Source organism: Hypomesus transpacificus, chromosome 5, assembly GCF_021917145.1.
Source record: "Hypomesus transpacificus isolate Combined female chromosome 5, fHypTra1, whole genome shotgun sequence".
Taxonomy (NCBI): Eukaryota; Metazoa; Chordata; class Actinopteri; order Osmeriformes; family Osmeridae; genus Hypomesus; species Hypomesus transpacificus.
Genome location: NC_061064.1, coordinates 1,353,220 through 1,373,429, shown reverse-complemented (window position 1 = coordinate 1,373,429; position 20,210 = coordinate 1,353,220). Strand labels below are relative to the sequence as shown.

General features: G+C 45.9%; 4 protein-coding genes across 8 annotated transcripts; 3 read left to right on the top strand and 1 right to left on the bottom strand.

The window, feature by feature from the left end:
• Positions 1-382: 382 nt before the first annotated feature.
• On the bottom strand, positions 383-1,472 carry vma21 (vacuolar ATPase assembly factor VMA21). The gene is made up of 3 exons (XM_047020621.1): positions 1,283-1,472; positions 964-1,073; positions 383-790 (listed from the first exon to the last, which is right to left on the bottom strand). The coding sequence occupies exons 1-3, from the start codon at positions 1,342-1,344 to the stop codon at positions 648-650; spliced, it is 315 nt and encodes a 104-aa protein (XP_046876577.1). The 5' UTR covers positions 1,345-1,472; the 3' UTR covers positions 383-647.
• Positions 1,473-2,177: 705 nt separating this feature from the next.
• On the top strand, positions 2,178-4,852 carry zgc:113208 (uncharacterized protein LOC550591 homolog). Its single transcript, XM_047020620.1, has 7 exons — positions 2,178-2,497; positions 2,597-2,674; positions 2,772-2,921; positions 3,075-3,173; positions 3,260-3,330; positions 3,535-3,665; positions 3,860-4,852. Exons 1-7 carry the CDS (start codon positions 2,392-2,394, stop codon positions 4,089-4,091), a joined length of 867 nt encoding a protein of 288 aa, XP_046876576.1. The 5' UTR covers positions 2,178-2,391; the 3' UTR covers positions 4,092-4,852.
• A 114-nt stretch (positions 4,853-4,966) lies between these two features.
• Positions 4,967-9,091, top strand: nono (non-POU domain containing, octamer-binding). 2 transcript variants are annotated; one of them, XM_047020618.1, is made up of 10 exons: positions 4,967-5,089; positions 5,690-5,807; positions 5,896-6,089; positions 6,250-6,551; positions 6,659-6,754; positions 6,911-7,107; positions 7,604-7,788; positions 8,033-8,063; positions 8,150-8,238; positions 8,645-9,091. In XM_047020618.1, exons 2-10 carry the CDS (start codon positions 5,690-5,692, stop codon positions 8,759-8,761), a joined length of 1,329 nt encoding a protein of 442 aa, XP_046876574.1. In that variant the 5' UTR covers positions 4,967-5,089; the 3' UTR covers positions 8,762-9,091. The 2 variants fall into 2 exon arrangements, with proteins under 2 accessions (XP_046876574.1, XP_046876575.1); XM_047020619.1 differs by lacking the exon at positions 4,967-5,089 and adding an exon at positions 5,308-5,332.
• Positions 9,092-9,596: 505 nt separating this feature from the next.
• On the top strand, positions 9,597-19,913 carry aifm1 (apoptosis inducing factor mitochondrion associated 1). Of its 4 annotated transcripts, XM_047020400.1 has the most exons (21): positions 9,597-9,838; positions 10,677-10,807; positions 11,099-11,219; positions 11,358-11,384; positions 12,266-12,430; positions 13,461-13,517; positions 14,496-14,567; positions 14,684-14,923; positions 15,331-15,485; positions 15,633-15,763; positions 16,160-16,250; positions 16,422-16,506; positions 16,630-16,706; positions 16,955-17,063; positions 17,243-17,350; positions 17,448-17,536; positions 17,809-17,949; positions 18,133-18,275; positions 18,470-18,594; positions 19,039-19,229; positions 19,394-19,913. In XM_047020400.1, the coding sequence occupies exons 1-21, from the start codon at positions 9,751-9,753 to the stop codon at positions 19,463-19,465; spliced, it is 2,418 nt and encodes an 805-aa protein (XP_046876356.1). In that variant the 5' UTR covers positions 9,597-9,750; the 3' UTR covers positions 19,466-19,913. The 4 variants fall into 4 exon arrangements, with proteins under 4 accessions (XP_046876356.1, XP_046876357.1, XP_046876358.1 ...); XM_047020401.1 differs by lacking the exon at positions 12,266-12,430 and having other exon boundaries at positions 9,598-9,838; XM_047020402.1 differs by lacking the exons at positions 12,266-12,430; positions 13,461-13,517 and having other exon boundaries at positions 9,598-9,838.
• Positions 19,914-20,210: the final 297 nt, after the last annotated feature.

Genomic DNA, 20,210 nt, shown 5'->3' with positions numbered 1-20,210 from the left:
AAAATGTTTTTGTATTTTCAGGGGTTGAGATACTGACACTTCACATTTGGAGGACAAACATTTTACATACGAGCTTCTACATAAGAAAAAATGGGAATAAACCTGTTGGGAACATGTTTTAATTCAGAATATATCAAATCAAGTAACAAAAGAGCTGAAATGTGTGTGGCTATGAGGTTTGTAGGAAAATATTTTTACAAGAGACAATGCTGTAATTTACTAAAGACTGGATCATGACCATGGAAAAAATAAGATCATGTTATGATATATAAAGTGACCATTAGCATACATTATACAATGTTTGTTGTGCCTCTCATCTACTGACCTGATGACTACATAAGCAAGGGGCTGTATCTGATTAACCAACAAAACAAATAATGGCTGCAATAGGGACTGATTTATTAACAATTTCTGTCCCCAATTTCCATAACTGGACAAGCAGATTCTGCAGTTGCTCTTCTCTCTGGCCAGTTACTGCCACTTCAGACACTGACATCTCCATGACTCAACAGACAACCCTGCAAATATCAACCATTTCATTTCAACCAGGTCAATGCATTTGTGGTCTGTGGGCTCCAGGCCTCTGAGAGGCCCTGTGTCTTCTGTGCTCTTCTGCTGAACCACAGTTACACAAATATTTGACTCGTCTAGTCTTGCTTGCCCTCTCTGGTTTGGCGGGAGCCTTCATTCCAGGCGACGTACACAAAGAGACCCAAGATCACATGGACGGCCACAACTGCCACTATGGCAGCATAGAAATAGCTGTCATTGCTGGAATATCCCATGGAGGCTGGAAATCAGACAAAATCATAGTCACATCATACAGTTCTTAATTTTTCATAAATCTATTAGTGGATCATTAGTTAGGAGCTTCTTTTAATGGTATATAGTATGCATGTTATTTTATTTTCCTGATTCAAACGATCAAAGGGTTAGGAAACACTTTGAAATAATAGATTTTACCTTCAAACAAATAAGCTTTTGTGGCAAAGTATAAACCTATTGGCAAGGTAATCATCATAATAGTAAAGATCAGCAACGTCCTCAGTACTGACACCAACGACCCATCATTTCTGGAAGAAAACAAATCGGAAAGACATGCGTGACCATCCATATTGGACCACATCCAGCATTATTTACTTTGAAAACAGCGGTTTGGCTATCGAGACTTGTTTTGACTATTGCAATTAAGTCAGGGTCTTTCTCCTAGACTGCCAACACTGCACAGTAGGTAGCTATATCTAATCTAGCTAGCTAGCCAGCCAACACTGCAGCTACTTACCCCCTGAAATCAGGAACAGGACCAGGCATTGCGTTCAATGACTGTTTGTCGTAGTTTTCCATTTTAATTTCGAGAAAGTGTTTGAATGGCTAATAAATATATCTTACTGACAGATGACGATGGTTAGGTCATGCTATGTGGCGTTGTAAATAAACGGACGTTTCCGGGTTTGTACCACGTGATAGTGGCGGAGATATTTAAAAGGAAAGGACACAAACAACGAAATAAAAATAGCCAAGTTAAATATACGGTCTTGATTGCTGATCAAGGTGAATTAATGGCCTCTTAAATGTAGATAATAGTCATGTATGACATTAGACTAATGAGTGTTTGCCTGTAAAATCACCGAGAAGGTAATTGACATGAAATCAAATTGTTTTATAGGGTTAGGGTTATAGCAAGCCATCTTTTCTCTAGTAGCATGAAAATAAGAGGCAATTAGTCTTAGATCCACTATGATAGAAAGCAGCTGGCAATGCATATATCCAACTGGCCAACTATTGTGGATTTTGTCCAGAAGATCCAGGGGGTAGTGGACGCACTGCTAGCCATACCCGCCACTGACAGACTGGGTTAAAGAAAACAAAGATGTTCAAAAGATTTCCTACATTCGACAAGATAATAATGTAAATAAGTTGGATTTTTTGGCTGTATTGTCCACAATAAGATGTAATACCACAAGCATTAAATGGCATACAAATGTAGATTATAATTATAGATATGTAAATGTTTGTGTTAAACATTTGTTAGCGGGTAGGTTTAAATAATTTTGTGACGTTAAGGTCGACAACAGGGTCAACAAAACTAATGAGGCGTTGGTTCTACTGTGGTGAGAAAGTTATTTTTCATTGGCTGATGTTGTGTGCTTGTCTGTGCGGCGATCAGAGATCTGATTGGTTACTATTTTACACACAGGAAGTGGCATTTTGCTGTTACAAAACCAATATATTTCTCCAATGGTTTCTTTGCCTAACGCTAGTTAACTACAGATTTACTGCATAAACCATACGCACTTATTGTAATCGTTTGGATTCGACTGAAAGATTTCAAAGGCCGCTTTGGCTGTTTGCTTAAAGTATTTAAATTCATCTTTTGGATTCTAACGGAAAATGGAGAAAGGGAAAAACAAAAAGATCACTGAACGAGCTAAAAGAAAGGCACCCTCTTCTGTTGATGAAAGTGTTGCAGGGAAGAAGTTCAAAACAAAGGATGATGGCAAGTGAAATAACCGGACATTTTTAATTGTTGTTTTCAAATGGTTTGTAGTGTTCCGAAAATGGGTAACTCTGAAACTGCATTCTTGTTTAAATGCAGGTAAAACGAACCATGACAAGATTCCCACGTCAAGCAATGTACTCTCAACTGAATGTGCAAAGAAAACTATTGTCAAAGGTAGGATACAAAAACAACAGAGAGTTGCTCTTGAATATTTCAGAAAATGTGAAGTTCACGCTACGAGCTTACATATTTGTGACAAAACTACCTACAGACAAGAAAGTTAAGGATGACTCACTTCAGAAGAAACGAAAACGTTTGGACACCTCAGTTTCACAGAGCTCCATAGAGTCGAGCAAGAAAAAAACTCAGGATGGTGGCCCAGAGGTCGAAAGAAATGGGAAAGGAGAACTTGTGTTCACAGGTATAGTTGGTGGGGGTGAACGAAAAACATAAGGTCTTAGAAGTCTAGCCTATGCCTATATTTATAACCTATGTAATGTCATATTGCTTGATGTACTGACATATTTATTTAATACCTATTCTGTATACTCATATTACCTGTAAATCCTTTTAGGGTTCCCAATGTTCCGGCCTAATATGACTCCAAAGGAAGTGCTCCAAGCTGGAAGCTTTGGAGGAACATACTTTAGACCAATACACTCCAGCGTCACAAGTGAGTCCTTTACTTCATTGTAAACTTAGATGAGTGAGATTTTAATTGAACTACAAACTAATGTCTGGTTTTCCAATGTTTTTAAGAGCAAAACTACCAAGATGTTTGGAAAGAGCTCCCTGAAGACTGGCTGAAAAGTTTAGACATTCCCAAACAGGTGATTTCTCCAAAAAAAAATTTTACTAATAAATATAATGACATTTTCTCTGTGAATCAAACTTCCTGCAGATACATATTGAACAACTGGTTACTGGTGTCCATGCCAATTTAATTATACATTGCTTTGGAATTAAGAAGGTACTTAAATGTATTTATGTCCTAAAATGTTTTGTATTGAAGTGTAATTGTTTGTCTTGTACAGGTGGCCTCCTCTGCATACAGGGAAGATGTAAACACGTACAAAGTGAAGTGCGGCGGCAGTCTGGAGATGTGGGAGAGCAGTGGCTGGATCGTTACCCAGGATCCCTATGGATGGTTTCAGTGGTACTGCAGGTGTGAAAGCAACAGCTCAGGAATAACATCCAAGACTTATTTTATTTCAAATAATCTATGTAAAATAATATCAAGGGTAAGGGTGCCCAAAGGCAGGATGCCAAATAATTGTTTAAGAAACGTGCAGCTATGATATCCATAATGTGGTGACTGAAACACGATCAAAATCCAGTTTTGATGCTGATTTGTGACAGGTTCTACCAGGGCAGACGTACCCAGGATGATGAGCGGCAGGTGGGACGATGGGCTAAATGTACGGGACTGAGAGGCAGATGGAAGAATAATCTCATCACTAAAATAGTCCGGTCGGGCTGTGGCTTTGACAATTTAGCAGTCTCTCCAGTGGTCAGACAGACATTACAACACTGGGGCTACCGGCTGACGAAGGAAGACTATGTGGAGGGGGCAAAGCGAGTAAAATCCTGATAACTTCAGTGCTCGTAACTCCTATGTACCAACTGTAGCTATGAGTTTTGAGATATGTTCGCATCTTTCATGGGGTGGTGGTCTGTTTTTACTTGAGAAAACAATAAACACATTTTAAGCATTTGACTACAAAATGTTTATTTTTGCATGTACACTATGACCACCACGAGCTATTACGTATGTGGTCTGGTGGGGGCTAAATCCAAGACATTAGACCTAGATTGGTTATGTTCTAGCATTTTCAAGACTGGCTTCATCAAAAAATACGACTCGACCACCCTCTAGTGTGGTGAACGAAAACAAAGTAAAACAGGCTCTGATAAGGTTTAAAACGCATTCGTATTTCTCCTCCTGCTATTGGCTAGGTTTTGAAATCGCTGACTGTACTTCGTTTTTGGCGCCCGGTCTTCGCGGTTGGCGAACCAGATTGTATATCGAGAACGCATGTGAAGCAGTTTCGCATCGACATATCAACATGCACATATTTTAGTTTGGTTGCAGGTTAACTAATGTATCTTAGGCTACAACATAAGTTTAGAATAAAAGCCATATTGAGAAGTGCATTTAAATGATTCTGCTTTTCATGCATAGTCTACTTACATTCATCAAATAAAGATATGACGTGTTAAATTTCCAGCTGGACATTCCTTCGACATGTTTTTACGTCAGTGATCTCGATGTAACTGCTTTTTCAAAATAAATGTAATCAGCGTATGTGTCAAGAAACTGGTTTTAGGGTCAATCATATTCTGGTCCGAGGTAATTCTGGTCCGAGGTAATGTAGCCTACATATTATTAGGGAGCAATATTATCCCTCGCCAACCACCGCCGGTGACACATCGAGTACTTTTGCAAAAACGAACACACCACTTGGTGGACTGGGGGTGTGTGGTACGGACTGAAATTACTTGCTACTGCTAGTCCTTTGTAAGGACCTGCGACGGTTTTAGAACCTCGGTGATCTTGCTAGCTTGTTGAACAAATTTGATTTTGCAAAGGTACGTTTGTATTTTAAACCTTTCAAGCTAGGTAGTCAATCTGAAAAATCGAAGGCGCGTTATTGAATGTATTACGTAAGATGTGGTGATGCACAAGTAGCTAGCCTAGCCAACATTAGCAGTAGTCACACTAGCTAAGACGGAAAATTGAGAACAAAGTAGGTTTATTAGCTAGCTAGGCTAAATTTGCTTCTCGTCAGATATCGAGTAACGTTACTTGGTCCCCAACCCTAAATAGTTAACGTAAGTTGTCTTTAATTTTGTTGTTGGTGTTGTATGAGAAGACTGATGATGGTCATCTAGATAAACTAGCTTGCTAGCACTATCTACAGTTTTAGGCCATGGATCATTGCATGTGTACCGACGAAGCTAGGTACTGTAGCTAACTCACCTAATCAAAAACGTTTTTCTGCAAAACGTCCGAAAATAGTTTAAGAATATATATTATACGTATTTATTTTCATAAGATACATCTAATGTAATTTCAGTAAGATAAGGAGCTACATAAATTTCAAAAGCATAAGGCCCTGTTGGTTGAAAGTACTATGAATGCATTTGCTTTCAAATGCCAATTACGATTTTTCTTTTCAATCCTGCTAGATGCAAGGGAACAGGGGTCCGCGCGGTGATCAGTCTGGCCCTATAGACCAGAAAAAACCCGGACCTTCTAACAGCAATGGACAGCATGCAGAGCTATCCAACGAGGAGCGAAGTCATAGTAAGTTTGTACGGATATTAAGACACTACTAGTACCACAGCTTTAAGCCTTGGAACTACGTATGTGATTTCATTTTGCTTCTTCCTAGATGCTGGTTTGACTATAGATCTACAGAACTTCAGGAAACCTGGGGAGAAGGCTTATACTCAGCGCAGTCGTTTGTTCGTTGGGAATTTACCGACTGGGGTTACGGAACAAGAGGTGGAGAAGTTGTTTTCCAAGTACGGAAAGGCCTCTGAAATTTTCATCAATAAAGACAGGGGCTTCGGGTTTATTAGACTGGTGAGTAATCATGTCTAAGATCATCAATATCAATTTTGTTTTATGGCCTAACATCCATTTTATAGCACAATAATATTTAACTGCTCAACGGTAGGCTAAAGTCTTGGTTTCATTTTCAGACATTTTATACATAGGTTAATGACAATCTTCTTACCAACAGGAGACCAAAACGGTGGCAGATATCGCCAAAGCCGAGCTTGATGACACCCAATTCAGAGGTAGGCAGCTGCGAGTGAGATTTGCGACGCACGGAGCGGCTCTCACTGTGAAAAACCTGCCACAGTTTGTATCCAACGAGCTCCTGGAAGAAGCGTTCTCCGTCTTCGGCCAGGTGGAGAGGGCCATAGTAATAGTAGACGATAGAGGAAGACCCACAGGAAAAGGGATTGTGGAATTTACTGGGAAGCCAGGTGCAAGGAAGGCTCTGGACCGCTGTGCCGATGGGGCATTTCTCCTGACTGCGTGAGTATTGGGATGGGGTTTAGAATGGTAGCATTTAATGACGTTCCTTCAGCTGAATTGACTGTCTGAAGTAAGTCGATTTTAACAGTAAAACGTTCCCCTGGCAGATTTCCTAGACCGGTGACAGTGGAGCCAATGGATCAGTTTGATGAGGATGAGGGCTTGCCAGAGAAGCTTGTGAGCAAAAACCAGCAGTTTCACAAGTACGTCACCACTATTTGTCAACCCATGTTTCTCAGCTGTGATATATATCTATATATATAAACACATATTTTTATAAATAAAAAACGTGAATTATGATGTGTGTTTTATCTTGAAAGCAACCCAGTGTTAACCTTGAGTTCAATCTTTACTCCCAGGGAGAGAGAGCAACCTCCGCGTTTTGCCCAGCCGGGGTCATTTGAGTTTGAGTACGCCATGCGCTGGAAGGCCCTGATGGAGATGGAGAAGCAGCAGTATGAGCAGGTGGACCGCAACATCAAGGAGGCCCAGGAGAAGCTGGAGGCAGAAATGGAAGCCGCCAGGCATGAACACCAGGTCATGCTGATGAGGCAGGGTGCGTATGGGGCCACACCAGGTCATGCTGATGAGGCAGGGTGTGTATGGGGCCACACCAGGTCATACTGATGAGGCAGGGTGCGTATGGGGCCACACCAGGTCATACTGATGAGGCAGGGTGCGTATGGGGCCACACCAGGTCATGCTGACGAGGCAGGGTGCGTATGGGGCCACACCAGGTCATACTGATGAGGCAGGGTGCGTATGGGGCCACACCAGGTCATGCTGATGAGGCAGGGTGCGTATGGGGCCACACCAGGCCAGACTCTGGCCTATGAAATATGTTTTGGTGTTGGCATAATAAGTCTTACGTACCCAAGTTTTTTTCCACAAATGCCTGATATATTAATTTATTAAATGCGTTATATATTAATTTATTATATCTATGTCTTCTTTTGTGCGGTATTATAAAAGTGAAATTTCGCAAAAAATCTTTGTTTAAACTGTTAGTTAATTAAAAAACCCTAACGTATGTTTTTCCCGCCGTCCGTCAGACCTGCTGAGGCGCCAGGAGGAGCTGAGGAGGATGGAGGAGCAGCACAACCAGGAGCTGCAGAAGAGGAAGCAGATGGAGATCCGTCAGGAGGAGGAGCGGCGCCGGAGGGAGGAGGACATGAGGCTCCATGGAGAGGAAGTCCGGCGCAGGCAAGAGGGCTTCAAGGGGAACTTTCCAGAAAACGTGAGTCAGAGGGAATACCATTCCCTACGTTCTAGGTTCTTCCCGACAGGGGGATCGTTTTTTTTCTTCCCATGTGTGGGTGGGACAGCTTTTCCTATTAACTGAGGGTGTGGCTATATACTGACATTACAAATACAAGTTTCTTAGTAAAGTTTGAGGGGGACAAATTTGCAGCTTTTATACCTATGTCCTGAATCTTCGTCTGGAACACTGTCTCATGTCTTGTGTTTTCTGTTGAACCTAGAGGGAGCAGGAGATGAGGATGCACATGACTGGTAAGGGCTCAGTGTTTCATGTGGGGCTGTTTGGGTTGTGGTGTAGTTTGGATGTCCCTGGTCTGACACACTGTCTTCTGATGCAGGACAGGGAATGCCAAACAGAAACTCACTGGGCGGGAACCCCGTTCCTGCAGGAGCTCCTAACCTGCCGGCCGAGAACGCCCCACTGATGGTATTGTCAAATAAAATGTGTTTTTGAATAATATATAGATATAGATAGATGTTGCAATATATATTGCAGCATATTAAAGGCAGAGTTGGTAATGTTGAGATGCACTTTTTTGGTGGTCATATTTGCTGAAGTTAACTTCACATCCTGATAGCAATCAATGAATTCAGCCAGAATTGCTGGTTCGCAGAACTTACCTACCCTGGCTTTTAAAAGGTCACCTTGCGGCATGCACTACTGAGCATTGTTCTTAGTTCTCACATTACCACATATTACCACAACCAGTTTTCATTCAACTATTAACATCCTGTTTAGTCAGCAGCATTGAGCTTAGAGAGACTGTGACTGACCAAGCAAAGTAATGATGAGATGTGCCTTCTCTCTCTCTCTCTCTCTCTCCCTCTCTCAGGGCCAGGGGCCGGGGGGGCCGGGGAACAGCAACATGCCTGGGGGGGTCCAGCCTGGCTTCCCAAGGGGCCCACCAGGCCCGGCTGATTTTGGTCTTAACAAGCGACGCAGGTTCTAAGGGTCCGCTTTATCATACAGTTTTCATGTACCTGGCTGCATTTTAAAGGTCATGCATTAAAGGTGTCTTTTTATTAACTATGGAAATTGTCAGGATTTTTGGAGACTTTTTTGTTTTAATGTAGGGAATATCATTGTCATTGCTCATTTTTTATTTTTGTGAGTTTCTTTAGATTTTTGTTGTTGTTGCATTTTCTAATGGAAATTGCTTCTGTACAGGCTTTACTTTTCTATCCCTCAAAACAATGTACTTTTATATAGAAATAGTGAACGTTCTTTTTTTTTTTTTAATTGTCAGTCTTTCTGAACTTTGAATAAAATCTAAAAGTCATTTAATGGGTTCAATGCATTTTTTCAGAAGAAATAGGTTTATTCCACAATCCAAACTGTATTCATCAAGTCCAGTTTCCCAGACATGGATTATGCCTAGTCTTAAAGTAAGATAACAATTCAATAGAGATCTGTTGAAAAAATGTTTTTTAGTTTAAGACTAGGCTGATCCATGTCTGGGAAACTGGGCCATGTTTTTACTTGACTAGGACATCGACTACTAGGCAATAAAGAGCAATCTCTGCAGGAAATTTGCCCCCAGAAGAACGAATAATCAATTTTGCAAAATAGCCAATAGGAGTTGAGCTAATACGCATGTGTAAACGGAATCACCAATTACATTGTGAGAAGGGCGGGAACTTGTGGTTGACAGAGTATGCTCGTTTTAGGCTAGCGGCTAACACCAGCGCGATGACTGCTCTTGTGAACCAATGAGGTGACACAAAAACGGAAGCCCCTCCTACGTGCTCACCTCGTAACCCAATCCGAGGGTCCTTGAATCCGTTGTCGCTGACTTGACCTGCTGTCTCTGGCCTGGTAGTTAGCCTGGCAGCTATCGTGGCGCTCTTCTGTGGTCATAGAAAAGCTAGTGAGCAGGCAGTGTTGTAGCTGGCTAGGTAGCGAAGTTTCTACCAAAAAGAGCCCCAGTCCACTAGTATAATGCTGAAGTGTAGAACGATGTGGAGAAAGCTGGCCCCGCTCACCAGAGCCTCCTCCACTTTGTGCCGGCAAAACACAAGGAGAGCAGGCAAGTACTGTCTGCACTCGACAGCTTGTTCCGAGTCCTGGCTAACGAAACACTGATACCCTAGCTAGCTCTAGCTAATGTCACTGCTCTGGATATAGGAAACAATTTAACAGAGAATGTCAATGGGATATTTGATTTTAAGACATGACAAAGTTGGACATGGGCTGGCTTGCTGGTCTATGGCGACTTGCTAAATAGCTAGCTAAATAAATAACGTAGTTTAGATAATTATTAGCTAGCTTGTTGGAGCTAGATATCTAGGGACTCTATACCCACCAATCCACATGGCCATTATAAAACACCGGCTTTATCAGCTTGAGCAATGAATGAATAAGCAAAAATTTCAGTTAACTGCAAGATTGACACACTTTTCACTTTCAGATAGTAAGATAAACGTGGCGCTGTCATATTGCAGGCTTTCCTTCAAGCCCAAGGTCGTTTCTCGTCATGTGTGCACACTGACCACCACCAAAGGCAAAGTTAGCTACGTGGTGCTGGTTAAGCGTCGCGGGCTCACTGTATAGTCTGAAATTAGTTGTCAGTATGGTATTACGATGTATTAAAATTAAATAAATGCCAACTTGCTAACTAACGCTAAAGGTAAATCTGTGATTGAACTGGGGGCTAGCTAGCTTTGAATGCATTTTGACAACTGTAACATGCATAACTTGGCCAGCGGTTGCGTTATGACTGATTTTAAGGCAATGTTAGGTCAACGGACAGATTAGTTTATTTCGTATTCAGAATGTGCTCACAAATTTTGCACGTTAAATACATCATCATACACTTGCTTCGTAATTAATGCTCCATTCTAACCTAAAATAATGTTTTGAATTAGTGTTGAACAACGAGAGAAGTCCGGTGTTGCTTCCTCTGGCACGCATGTCATCAGAAGCTCCAGCAGGTGGCAACGAAAACAAAATCTATTTCCTCCTGGTAGGAGCAGCCTGCCTCGGGGGAGGAATATATGTAAGTACCCCGACAAGAAATATATGTCAATAATGGCGTATTTGCTGTAGTTGTAGGTTTGAGTAATAATGGCGTAGTTGTTGGTTTGAGTATGTTTTGTTGTTGACGGTGCAGACGAGCTCTAAGAGCCAAATTTAATAGACACATCTGGATTGTCAAGGGAAGTCGGCGGTTTTGTTTTATGTTTATCGTAATAATTATGTTTTAATTCAATGCTACATTTACCCTGACAAAATACCATAAACCAAGCTGTCAAAAGTTTAATGCAAAGTCATGAACATGTTTTCACAGGCATACCGTACCATCAAAGGAGACAAAGATAGATATAATGATCGACTTGAAGAAATAGCTTCCAGACCAAATAAGTCTGCCCCAGATCAGCCAGAAACATACCTGTCAACGGAGTCACCAGGTAATCCGTTCTTATCTGCACTTATGTGACAGAAGAGCCTGATCTGTTGCACTTTTCCCAACCTGTCATGTTGGAGATTGTACTGTCAGACAAGAATGTTTTTGAGGATGATCCTTGTTTAAATTTGATGTCTTACAGCGGAACCAGCTGCTGACACTACTGAAGGTGAGTTTTTATTGATTTATAAAAAATTAATACCGGTCCTCTTTTTAACAATGTCAAATAATTCAATATATAGCTATCTTAAACCACAGTTGATAATCTTTTTTATGACGTTGGATGAATCCTGAGATGTTGCAGCTCTAAAAGGCCTCCCATGAGGACAGATTACACCAGTGGTTAGTGGAGACGTACAAGTTCACCAAACCCCCCAAATATCTCCTGAGGTCGATGCAGGGACACCTGCTTCAAAGAGTTGCTAGTGCAATCTCTGTTAACCATGTATTAATAAAGACCCATTTAGTGATCATAACATGTACTACTAAGTGAATCTCAAGAAGTCAATATTTAGTGTGGTTTTGCTTTATTAACGCCTTATTATTATTATTATTATTTCTTTATTCCGGACACACAAAAAACATAGCACAATACAAAACATGGCAAAAGACAAACAAATACAATATAAAACACATACAATAAGAATTGACTACAACAGTTAGAGTTACACAATACACTAAAAGAATGTTCAGATATTAACGTATAGACTAAAACGCCAATGGTTCCACAATCTCGAAGTGAACCTAACCGCATTCATTGCAGGGTTCACTAGTGTTGCAATGATGCTGTAGAATGACTCAGTTAACCTACACATACACATCTGTACATGAGATTCCTGAGTACAGCTTGACAGGTAGATACATCCACACTTACAAACATTTGGCTTGCACTGCTCCATCGTGGCCTTTAATTAGCTTCATACTCTAGTCTCCCTGCCTTGGCTTTTGCTAAGTCTGGCTGTCCTGTCCGAAGGGACCTATTTGTGCTCCCCAGTATGCCTGTGTGTGCTAAGCTAACACATGATGTGCGTGTGATCTTCCACTGACAAGAGCCCCTCGTGTTGGGCTCTGAACCTCCAGCCGGTGCGAGCGAGTCCCCCCCTGCCCCTGAGGAACACCCTGAGAGCGAGTCCCCCCTCCCCGTCGAGGAGGAGACCCTCCCTTCCCCCGCCCCAGAGGAACACCCCCCCAGTGAAACCACGGAACAGGCCTCAGGTTCTAACGATAGATACATATATAAGCTGTACAGACATGCACATAGACAATAGATGTATATGTGTATGGATAGATTCCTGGCAGCCATATATTCCTAATCCATTCTAACCCTCACGATGTGTCAGTATGCAGGCTGAATTTCAGTACTGTGCAAAAGTTTTAGGCACCCCAAAGATTTCCAACATGAATATTTTCTGTAATATGTATTTTTTAGTTCATTTCATTATCTTAAAGCAATTTAGCTTTACTTTAGTCAATTCTTCATTTGCGTCCAATACTCTTGCACAGTGCTGTAGCTGTTTCTGTCCTCACTGCATTTGCTGGGAATAGCGTCCGTGGCACAAGTTAACATCTAATAATATTTAAATATAGCATTTATTAACATGTTGTCCTGAGCTCTGCATGTGTCATGCTCCTTCTGGTGGTTGAGTCTTCCACCCTCTGCTCTTCCCCCTGGCATGCATCCTCATCCTCGAGGACACTTTCACATATCCCTTTTCTGCAAGTTTGTTTCCTGTCAAACTTGCATGAACTGATGAGAGGTTCCTAGGTCTACTTTGCTCTCAAGCATCTCTGAAACTCCTCTTACGGTTCTCACCCCACCATAACCTGGCCTGCAAATGTCCAAATAGTCGGTTGGGAATGAATGCTGAAGGATTACGGAAAAGAGATTGAACAGGACTCAAAGAAACCTTTAAAACACAGGATGGTGGTGGCGATGTCTGTGGAGTTTGTGGACTTCTGTCTGTGGTCTTTTAGTTGCACGTCTGCCTCTCTCTCCATCTTCGACAACACGTTTTCCTTCTTAGTTCTCAACTATCACCATTCTTTCCATTGAACAAACATATTTTCAACAATGTACTTTTTAAAATGCATGCTTCTCCAAACTCACCTTGTGACTTGGTGGATTCTGTTGTGCCGTGATGTAGCTGTTCGCTACGAGAGGACGGCAGGTTGTCACTCGTTCCTCAAACACGCTTTTCTGGAGCGTTGAGCTTTTCTCCCTTTTTCTTGAACCGTTTTGGGACAGACACCCCTCCTGATGTTGAAGCTGCTGCTGTAGAAACTCCTGCAGTTTCCCCTGAAGGTGAGCGTGACGCACTGATGGAGAAGAAAACGTCTTCTGTTTAGCAGGATGCACGTTTTGTCTGCAGCACCACCTCCTGGCTGCACATCCCTGCAGCTGAAGATGATTGAAACCCGACAAGAGCGCGCTAAGACAGAGCGCTAAGACAGAGAGCGCTAAGACAGAGAGCGCTAAGACAGAGCGCTAAGACAGAGCGCTAAGACAGAGCACGCTAAGACAGAGCGCTAAGACAGAGCGCTAAGACAGAGCGCTAAGACAGAGGGCGCTAAGACAGAGGGCGCTAAGACAGAGCGCTAAGACAGAGCGCTAAGACAGAGCGCTAAGACAGAGAGCGCTAACACAGAGGGCGCCAAGACAGAGGGCGCCAAGACAGAGGGCGGTAAGACAGAGCGCTAAGACAGAGAGCGCTAAGACAGAGAGCGCTAAGACAGAGAGCGCTAAGACAGAGGGCGCCAAGACAGAGGGCGCTAAGACAGAGGGCGCTAAGACAGAGGGCGCTAAGACAGAGGGCGTTAAGACAGAGGGCGCCAAGACAGGGCGCCAAGACAGAGGGCGCCAAGACAGAGGGCGCCAAGACAGAGGGCGCTAAGACAGAGGGCGCTAAGACAGAGGGCGCTAAGACAGAGGGCGCTAAGACAGAGGGCGCTAAGACAGAGGGCGTTAAGACAGAGGGCGCCAAGACAGAGGGCGCCAAGACAGAGGGCGCCAAGACAGAGGGCGCCAAGACAGAGGGCGCCAAGACAGAGGGCGCCAAGACAGAGGGCGCCAAGACAGAGGGTGTTAAGACAGAGGGCGCCAAGACAGAGGGCGCCAAGACAGAGGGCGCCAAGACAGAGGGCGCTAAGACAGAGGGCGCTAAGGCAGTCTGAGCCGCTGGTTGTCCCAGTGCAGAGTGGTAAGACTACTCTGATGAAGAGTTCACGTGTAATTCAGCAGTTAGGGAACCAGCTGTTTCTCAGTTCTGCTGTTGTGCTCCAGAACCAGAACCAGACACGGCCGCAGAACCGCCCTCCTCGGAGCCCACAGAACAGTCTCCTGTAGTGGACAGCGGTAAGCGCTCGGACAGGTGCATGAAGATGGTCTTTGTTTTCGTTAAGCACGTTGCGTTTTTCGTCAAGCACGTTGAGTTTTCTCTACCCTGCCTAATGCTCCGGTTGTGCTGACAGAACCTCAGTCTGCAGCTGACAGCCCCCCTGCAGAGAGCTCTGAACCTCAGTCTGCAGCTGACAGCCCCCCTGCAGAGAGCTCTGAACCTCAGTCTGCAGCTGACAGCCCCCCTGCAGAGAGCTCTGAACCTCAGTCTGCAGCTGACAGCCCCCCTGCAGAGAGCTCTGAACCTCAGTCTGCAGCTGACAGCCCCCCTGCAGAGAGCTCTGAACCTCAGTCTGCAGCTGAGACAGAGAGTGGTAAGACCTGATTCCAGATCGGCTGGAGTGGGAATGGGCAGACAGAACACGATAACATTACTTCCAACACATCTCTCCTTCGTTTCGCTGACGCCCGTCATGGTTTTGTCTTAATTTCTCCTCCCAAGTTTAAGGTTATCGCTCTGTGTGTTGTGTTTCTTGGTAATGCTAAAAGCTCTCACATGAACCTATTTACCATTTTGACCCCATTTCACTTTCCTTTTATCCCTCTTAAGGTTACTGGCTTCATACGTGCTGAAACATTTCATCCATACGGCTACCGATAATCCCAGACACATGGTTCAGTCCGTCCGTCTGTCTGTCCTGTGAGGCGGTCTGTCTGTGGCTGCCTCTGTCCGTATCCCAGGAGGAGGTTGTGTGGTGATCTCTCTTCTCTGCTCCCCCAGCTCCAGCAGAAGAACCCAGCGCCACCCCTGTCTCTGAGCCCCCTGCACCCGCCCCCCTCCCGGTCCCCCCTCACGCCCCCTACCTCCTGATTGGAGGGGGCACTGCCTCCTTCGCAGCCGCCAGGTCGATCCGTGCCAGGGACCCAGGAGCCAGGGTCAGTGAGCTCTCCTGCCAGGGCCCCTGTCAAGAACCAGGCTCCAGCTCAATTAGATGAATACCTTGTAAAAGGAATCGATTGTTCCCTTTATCGTTAACATTCGAAGGTCCTAATGACTTGTACCGTATGTGTGTGTGTGTCCAGGTGTTGATAGTAACTGAAGAGGGGGATCTCCCATACATGAGGCCCCCGCTGTCCAAGGAGCTGTGGTTCTCTGACGACCCGGGGGTGACCGACACCCTGCGCTTCAAACAGTGGAACGGGAAGGAGAGGAGGTGGGTTCACGCAGGGCTGCTGGGATCCCTCCTCGTTTGAACGGAGCCCGGTAGTTTACACCAGTGGTCTTCAACCCTGGTCCTCAGGGCCCACTGTCCTTTACGTTGTAGATGTTTCACTCTTTCAACACACCTGATTCAGGTGAATGGGCTGTTGAGAAGCTCTGCTGAAGCCTGATTGGAAGCAGGTGTGTCTGAGCAGGGAAGCATCTGGGACATGCAGGACAGTGGGCCCTGAGGACCAGGGCTGAAGACCACACATGGTCACCCTGTAACTCCCAGGTCACAGGGGTTTATGTGTGGTGTTCAGAGGTTGTTCAGAGAGTGAATGTCTGCTGTGTTCTGAGAAGGACTGCCTTGAAGAACAACAACCTGATTGTGTGTGTGTGTGGTCAGTATTTACTTCCAGCCGCCCTCATTCTACGTCAGCCCTGAAGAGCTGGACAAGGCGGAGAATGGAGGGGTGGCCGTGATGACGGGGAAGAAGGTCGCTTACTCTCATCACAACATGTCATCACATCTCCTGTCAAAGTCTCATCACAACATGTCATCACATCTCCTGTCAAACTAGCCCTTTCTGTACATCTCCACAGACAGTTTATTTTCAAAGTTAAAAAGATTCTATTTTGTTCTCTCTCTCGTTCTCTCTCTCTCCTAGGTGGTGCACATGGATGTGAGAGGAAACAAAGTGAGACTCAGTGATAACTCGGAGATCTCCTACGACAAGTGTCTGATTGCAACAGGTAAGACATGAACACACCTGCTAGCCAGCGGCTTAAGTTACAATGGCAAGGCTGAAGTTTCAGGTGTAATTAGTAATAAGCCCAGGTGGGTTGTGAATGAGCCGCTGGTGGTCTGTCCTCCAGGTGGTGTGCCCAGGAACCTGCAGGTAATAGAGAGAGCTGGAGAGGAAGTGAATAAGAGGACCACACTTTTCAGAAAGGTAATCGTTCAACTTGGGGGTTTATTTCTCCTTTCTACCAGCAGGGGGAGCTGTTGTTTGTGAACGCTGGCATGAACCACAATGTTCCGTCTTAGACTAGGGAAAACTGGCGCAGTTCACATGTTCCCAATTCACCATTCTTAACAGTAGAGACAACAATACAAGAAAGTTACACTAGAAAATCTTGTAATAAATCACAAAGTGGTCTTTCCCCCACTGAGCAGTTCTGGACTTTTGCCCATGTCTAGGTGGATGACTTTAAGGCTCTGGAGAAGGTTTCCAGAGAGATCAAATCCATAACCATCATTGGAGGAGGGTTCCTGGGAAGTGAGCTGGCCTGTGCCCTGGGCAGGAGATGTAAGACCTAAGGCGAAATACTTTTGTGGTGTATTTTCGCAGTAACGGTGCACAATTTCAAGTCATTGCTCCAGAGGTAGCAAGCAGCAAATGAGCCTCTGACCGCAGCCCGTGCTGGCTGCCCGTGTTCTAACCAGAGCGTGTTGGCGTGTCTCTCATGTTGTTGATGTATCCCACAGCCAGTGAAGACGGTCTGGAGGTGGTCCAGATGTATCCTGAGAAGGGCAACATGGGCAAGGTGCTGCCAGAATACCTGAGCAACTGGACCACGGAGAAAGTCAAGAGTGGTAAACACGTGCTGCTGTTCTCCTGCTGGGGGGGGGGGGGGACTGTTTGACGGCGTGTCTGGAGGCTGCTTGACTGGCACTGGGTTCTGTTCCTCAGAGGGGGTGAGAGTGATCACGGAGGCGCTGGTGAAGAAAGTGAGCTTTGATGATGGGAAGGTCCAAATCAAACTGAAAGATGGCCGTGTGGTACGTCGCAAACCCTGAAAAACACAACTCAAACAAGCCTGTTATTCCCACTATAATGACCTCTCTGTGCATGTGTGTGTGGCGTGTGTGCGGGGCGTGTCTGCGGGGCGGGGCGTGTGTGCGGGGCGTGTCTGCGGGGCGTGTGCGGGGGTGTCTGCGGGGCGGGGCGTGTGTGGCGCGTGTGCGGGGCGTGTGTGCGGGGCGCGTGTGCGGGGCGTGTGCGGGGGTGTCTGCGGGGCGGGGCGTGTGTGGCGCGTGGGCGGGGCGTGTAGGTGAAGACGGACCACCTGGTGGCGGCTGTGGGGCTGGAGCCCAGCACGGAGCTGGCCAAGTCAGCAGGACTGGAAGTCGACTCAGACTTCGGGGGCTACAGGGTCAACGCAGAGCTGCAGGCCAGGTCCAACATCTGGGTGGTAAGTACAGGACAGGACAGGACAGGACAGCAGAGCATTTCCTAATGGAAACAAGAGTTCCACATCTTAGGAGCAATGCAACAGCTGGCCCTCCTGGTAGGGGTAGGAGGGTAGACACCTCAGGGTCCCCTATGTGTGCTGTTGTGGCCGGTGGAGCTGCAATGCTGTGCTGTGTGTCTCCAGGCGGGCGACGCGGCGTGCTTCTACGACATCAGGCTGGGCCGCAGGCGGGTGGAGCACCACGACCACGCGGTGGTCAGCGGCCGGCTGGCCGGGGAGAACATGACCGGCGCTAACAAGCCTTATTGGCACCAGTCCATGTTCTGGTAGGAGCTGCTCTCTCGGGGTCCCTAGGTAGAGGGCTCTATGTCATTTCACACACAGCTAAACCAGGACACACAGACTGTACTACCTTCCTCCTGGATCCTGGTGCTACGTGAAACACGTGTGTGCACTAGGCACAGTAGGCTTTAGCGCAGCGCCCACCGGTACCCAGCTGTAAGAGTGTGATGTCCTGCAGGAGCGACCTGGGGCCGGACGTGGGCTACGAGGCCATCGGCATCGTGGACAGCAGCTTGCCCACCGTGGGCGTGTTTGCCAAGGCTACCGCCAAGGACACGCCCAGGGCTGCCGCCGAGATGTCAGGTAGGAACTTGGGGAATGTTGTCTTGTATTGGCTAGCCCTGTGTTACTTAGCCCTGCTCTCAGAGGCCCTCACTAGCCCTGTGTTACTTAGCCCTGCTCTCAGAGGCCCTCACTAGCCCTGTGTTACTTAGCCCTGCTCTCAGAGGCCCTCACTAGCCCTGTGTTACTTAGCCCTGCTCTCAGAGGCCCTCACTAGCCCTGTGTTACTTAGCCCTGCTCTCAGAGGCCCTCACTAGCCTTGTGTTACTTAGCCCTGCTCTCAGAGGCCCTCACTAGCCCTGTGTTACTTAGCCCTGCTCTCAGAGGCCCTCACTAGCCCTGTGTTACTTAGCCCTGCTCTTAGAGGCCCTCACATGAGGTACGGAGGAACCATGTCTGTTTTGGGAGGAACATTGTGTGGACGTGTGTGTGGACGTGTGTGTGGTTGTGTGTGTGGTTGTGTAGGAACTGGGATCAGGTCTGAGAGTGAGACGGAGGCGGTGGCCAGCAGCCCTGTGGCGTCCTCCACCCCGCCCCCCGCCCCCCTGCAGCAGAAGGACGACTATGGGAAGGGGGTGATCTTCTACTTGCGGGACAAGGTGGTGGTCGGCATCATCCTGTGGAACGTCTTCAACAGGATGCCCATCGCCAGGAAGGTGAGGGAGAATGCCAGAGGGAGGGGGGAGGGAGGGATGTCGATGTTGCTAAGGGAAAGAGAACATCTCAGATGAGTTCTGTGTGCTTTAGTTTTTTCTTTTATTTTTTTTATTAGTATTTCAAGTTGTTTGTCGTCTTCTGAAAGCCTGTTTTGTCTCCTCAGATAATCAAGGATGGCGAGGAGCACACGGATCTGAACGAGGTGGCCAAGCTCTTCAACATTCACGATGACTGAGCGCGCTCAGTGGAGACAGCCACTGAGCCAATGAGAGGACGCCGTCTCTGCTCATGAAGGCTTTGAACTGTCTCAGTCATCGCCTGGCTCCCGCACACACATCTGCAAAGATGCATTCAGAAAAAGAAGAATCTTTATGGACATCTGCTATTTGTACATTTCACCGCTTGGGGGGGGGGGTTCTTTGCGTAATTTGTTCATTTGTTTCAGGTATAGCTGTTTTTCGTTTTGTTTTCTATTCATGATATAGATATTCAATCCGTCTCACAAGAATGCTGCCCTGCCTCCAAAACCTTCATGTCGCGTCCTGTGATTCAGCAGACTGCCCCTCCTCTAAATAGTTTTGCTCGTGGGACAGTGTCCTCGGAGATGGGTGTTTACCCTCAGTGTGATCAAAGCGGCTCATCATGGAAACGGCCGCAATAAAGATATTTTTAAAGTGAAATCATTTGAATGATGGATTGAATGACTCAGGCGTATGATGTTCCTGGTAGCTGGATGTGTTGTGATCTGAAGCACCCTGCAGGCCTGTCATCTCTGCAGTGACTCCCCTATCCTGATGAGATGGTTAGTATTTCTGCTAGAGTTTACTGGAGTGGAAGAGACACTGTTTGGTTGAATTAAATATCTGGTTCCTCCCTTCATGTGACTTCACATCTCCAGCCTCATCCTGGCGTGGGAGGGTGGGGTGAGAGGCCAGTGTGTCTTGCGGGGAAACGTTAGGTTTCATCTGGGTCGGTGGTTC

Excerpts from the sequence above, each read along its gene's own strand:
- vma21 (XM_047020621.1), bottom strand. The coding sequence starts at position 1,344 with ATGGAAAACTACGACAAACAGTCATTGAACGCAATGCCTGGTCCTGTT. Across the intron at positions 1,074-1,282 it reads CCTGTTCCTGATTTCAGGGG|AAATGATGGGTCGTTGGTGT; the intron begins GTAAGTAGCTGC and ends GTTTTCTTCCAG. Across the intron at positions 791-963 it reads AAAAGCTTATTTGTTTGAAG|CCTCCATGGGATATTCCAGC; the intron begins GTAAAATCTATT and ends TCTGATTTCCAG.
- zgc:113208 (XM_047020620.1), top strand. The coding sequence starts at position 2,392 with ATGGAGAAAGGGAAAAACAAAAAGATCACTGAACGAGCTAAAAGAAAG. Across the intron at positions 2,922-3,074 it reads AGGAGAACTTGTGTTCACAG|GGTTCCCAATGTTCCGGCCT; the intron begins GTATAGTTGGTG and ends AAATCCTTTTAG. Across the intron at positions 3,174-3,259 it reads AATACACTCCAGCGTCACAA|AGCAAAACTACCAAGATGTT; the intron begins GTGAGTCCTTTA and ends AATGTTTTTAAG.
- nono (XM_047020618.1), top strand. The coding sequence starts at position 5,690 with ATGCAAGGGAACAGGGGTCCGCGCGGTGATCAGTCTGGCCCTATAGAC. Across the intron at positions 5,808-5,895 it reads CAACGAGGAGCGAAGTCATA|ATGCTGGTTTGACTATAGAT; the intron begins GTAAGTTTGTAC and ends GCTTCTTCCTAG. Across the intron at positions 6,090-6,249 it reads GCTTCGGGTTTATTAGACTG|GAGACCAAAACGGTGGCAGA; the intron begins GTGAGTAATCAT and ends TCTTACCAACAG.
- aifm1 (XM_047020400.1), top strand. The coding sequence starts at position 9,751 with ATGCTGAAGTGTAGAACGATGTGGAGAAAGCTGGCCCCGCTCACCAGA. Across the intron at positions 11,385-12,265 it reads AGCTGCTGACACTACTGAAG|AGCCCCTCGTGTTGGGCTCT; the intron begins GTGAGTTTTTAT and ends TCCACTGACAAG. Across the intron at positions 18,276-18,469 it reads TGGCACCAGTCCATGTTCTG|GAGCGACCTGGGGCCGGACG; the intron begins GTAGGAGCTGCT and ends GATGTCCTGCAG.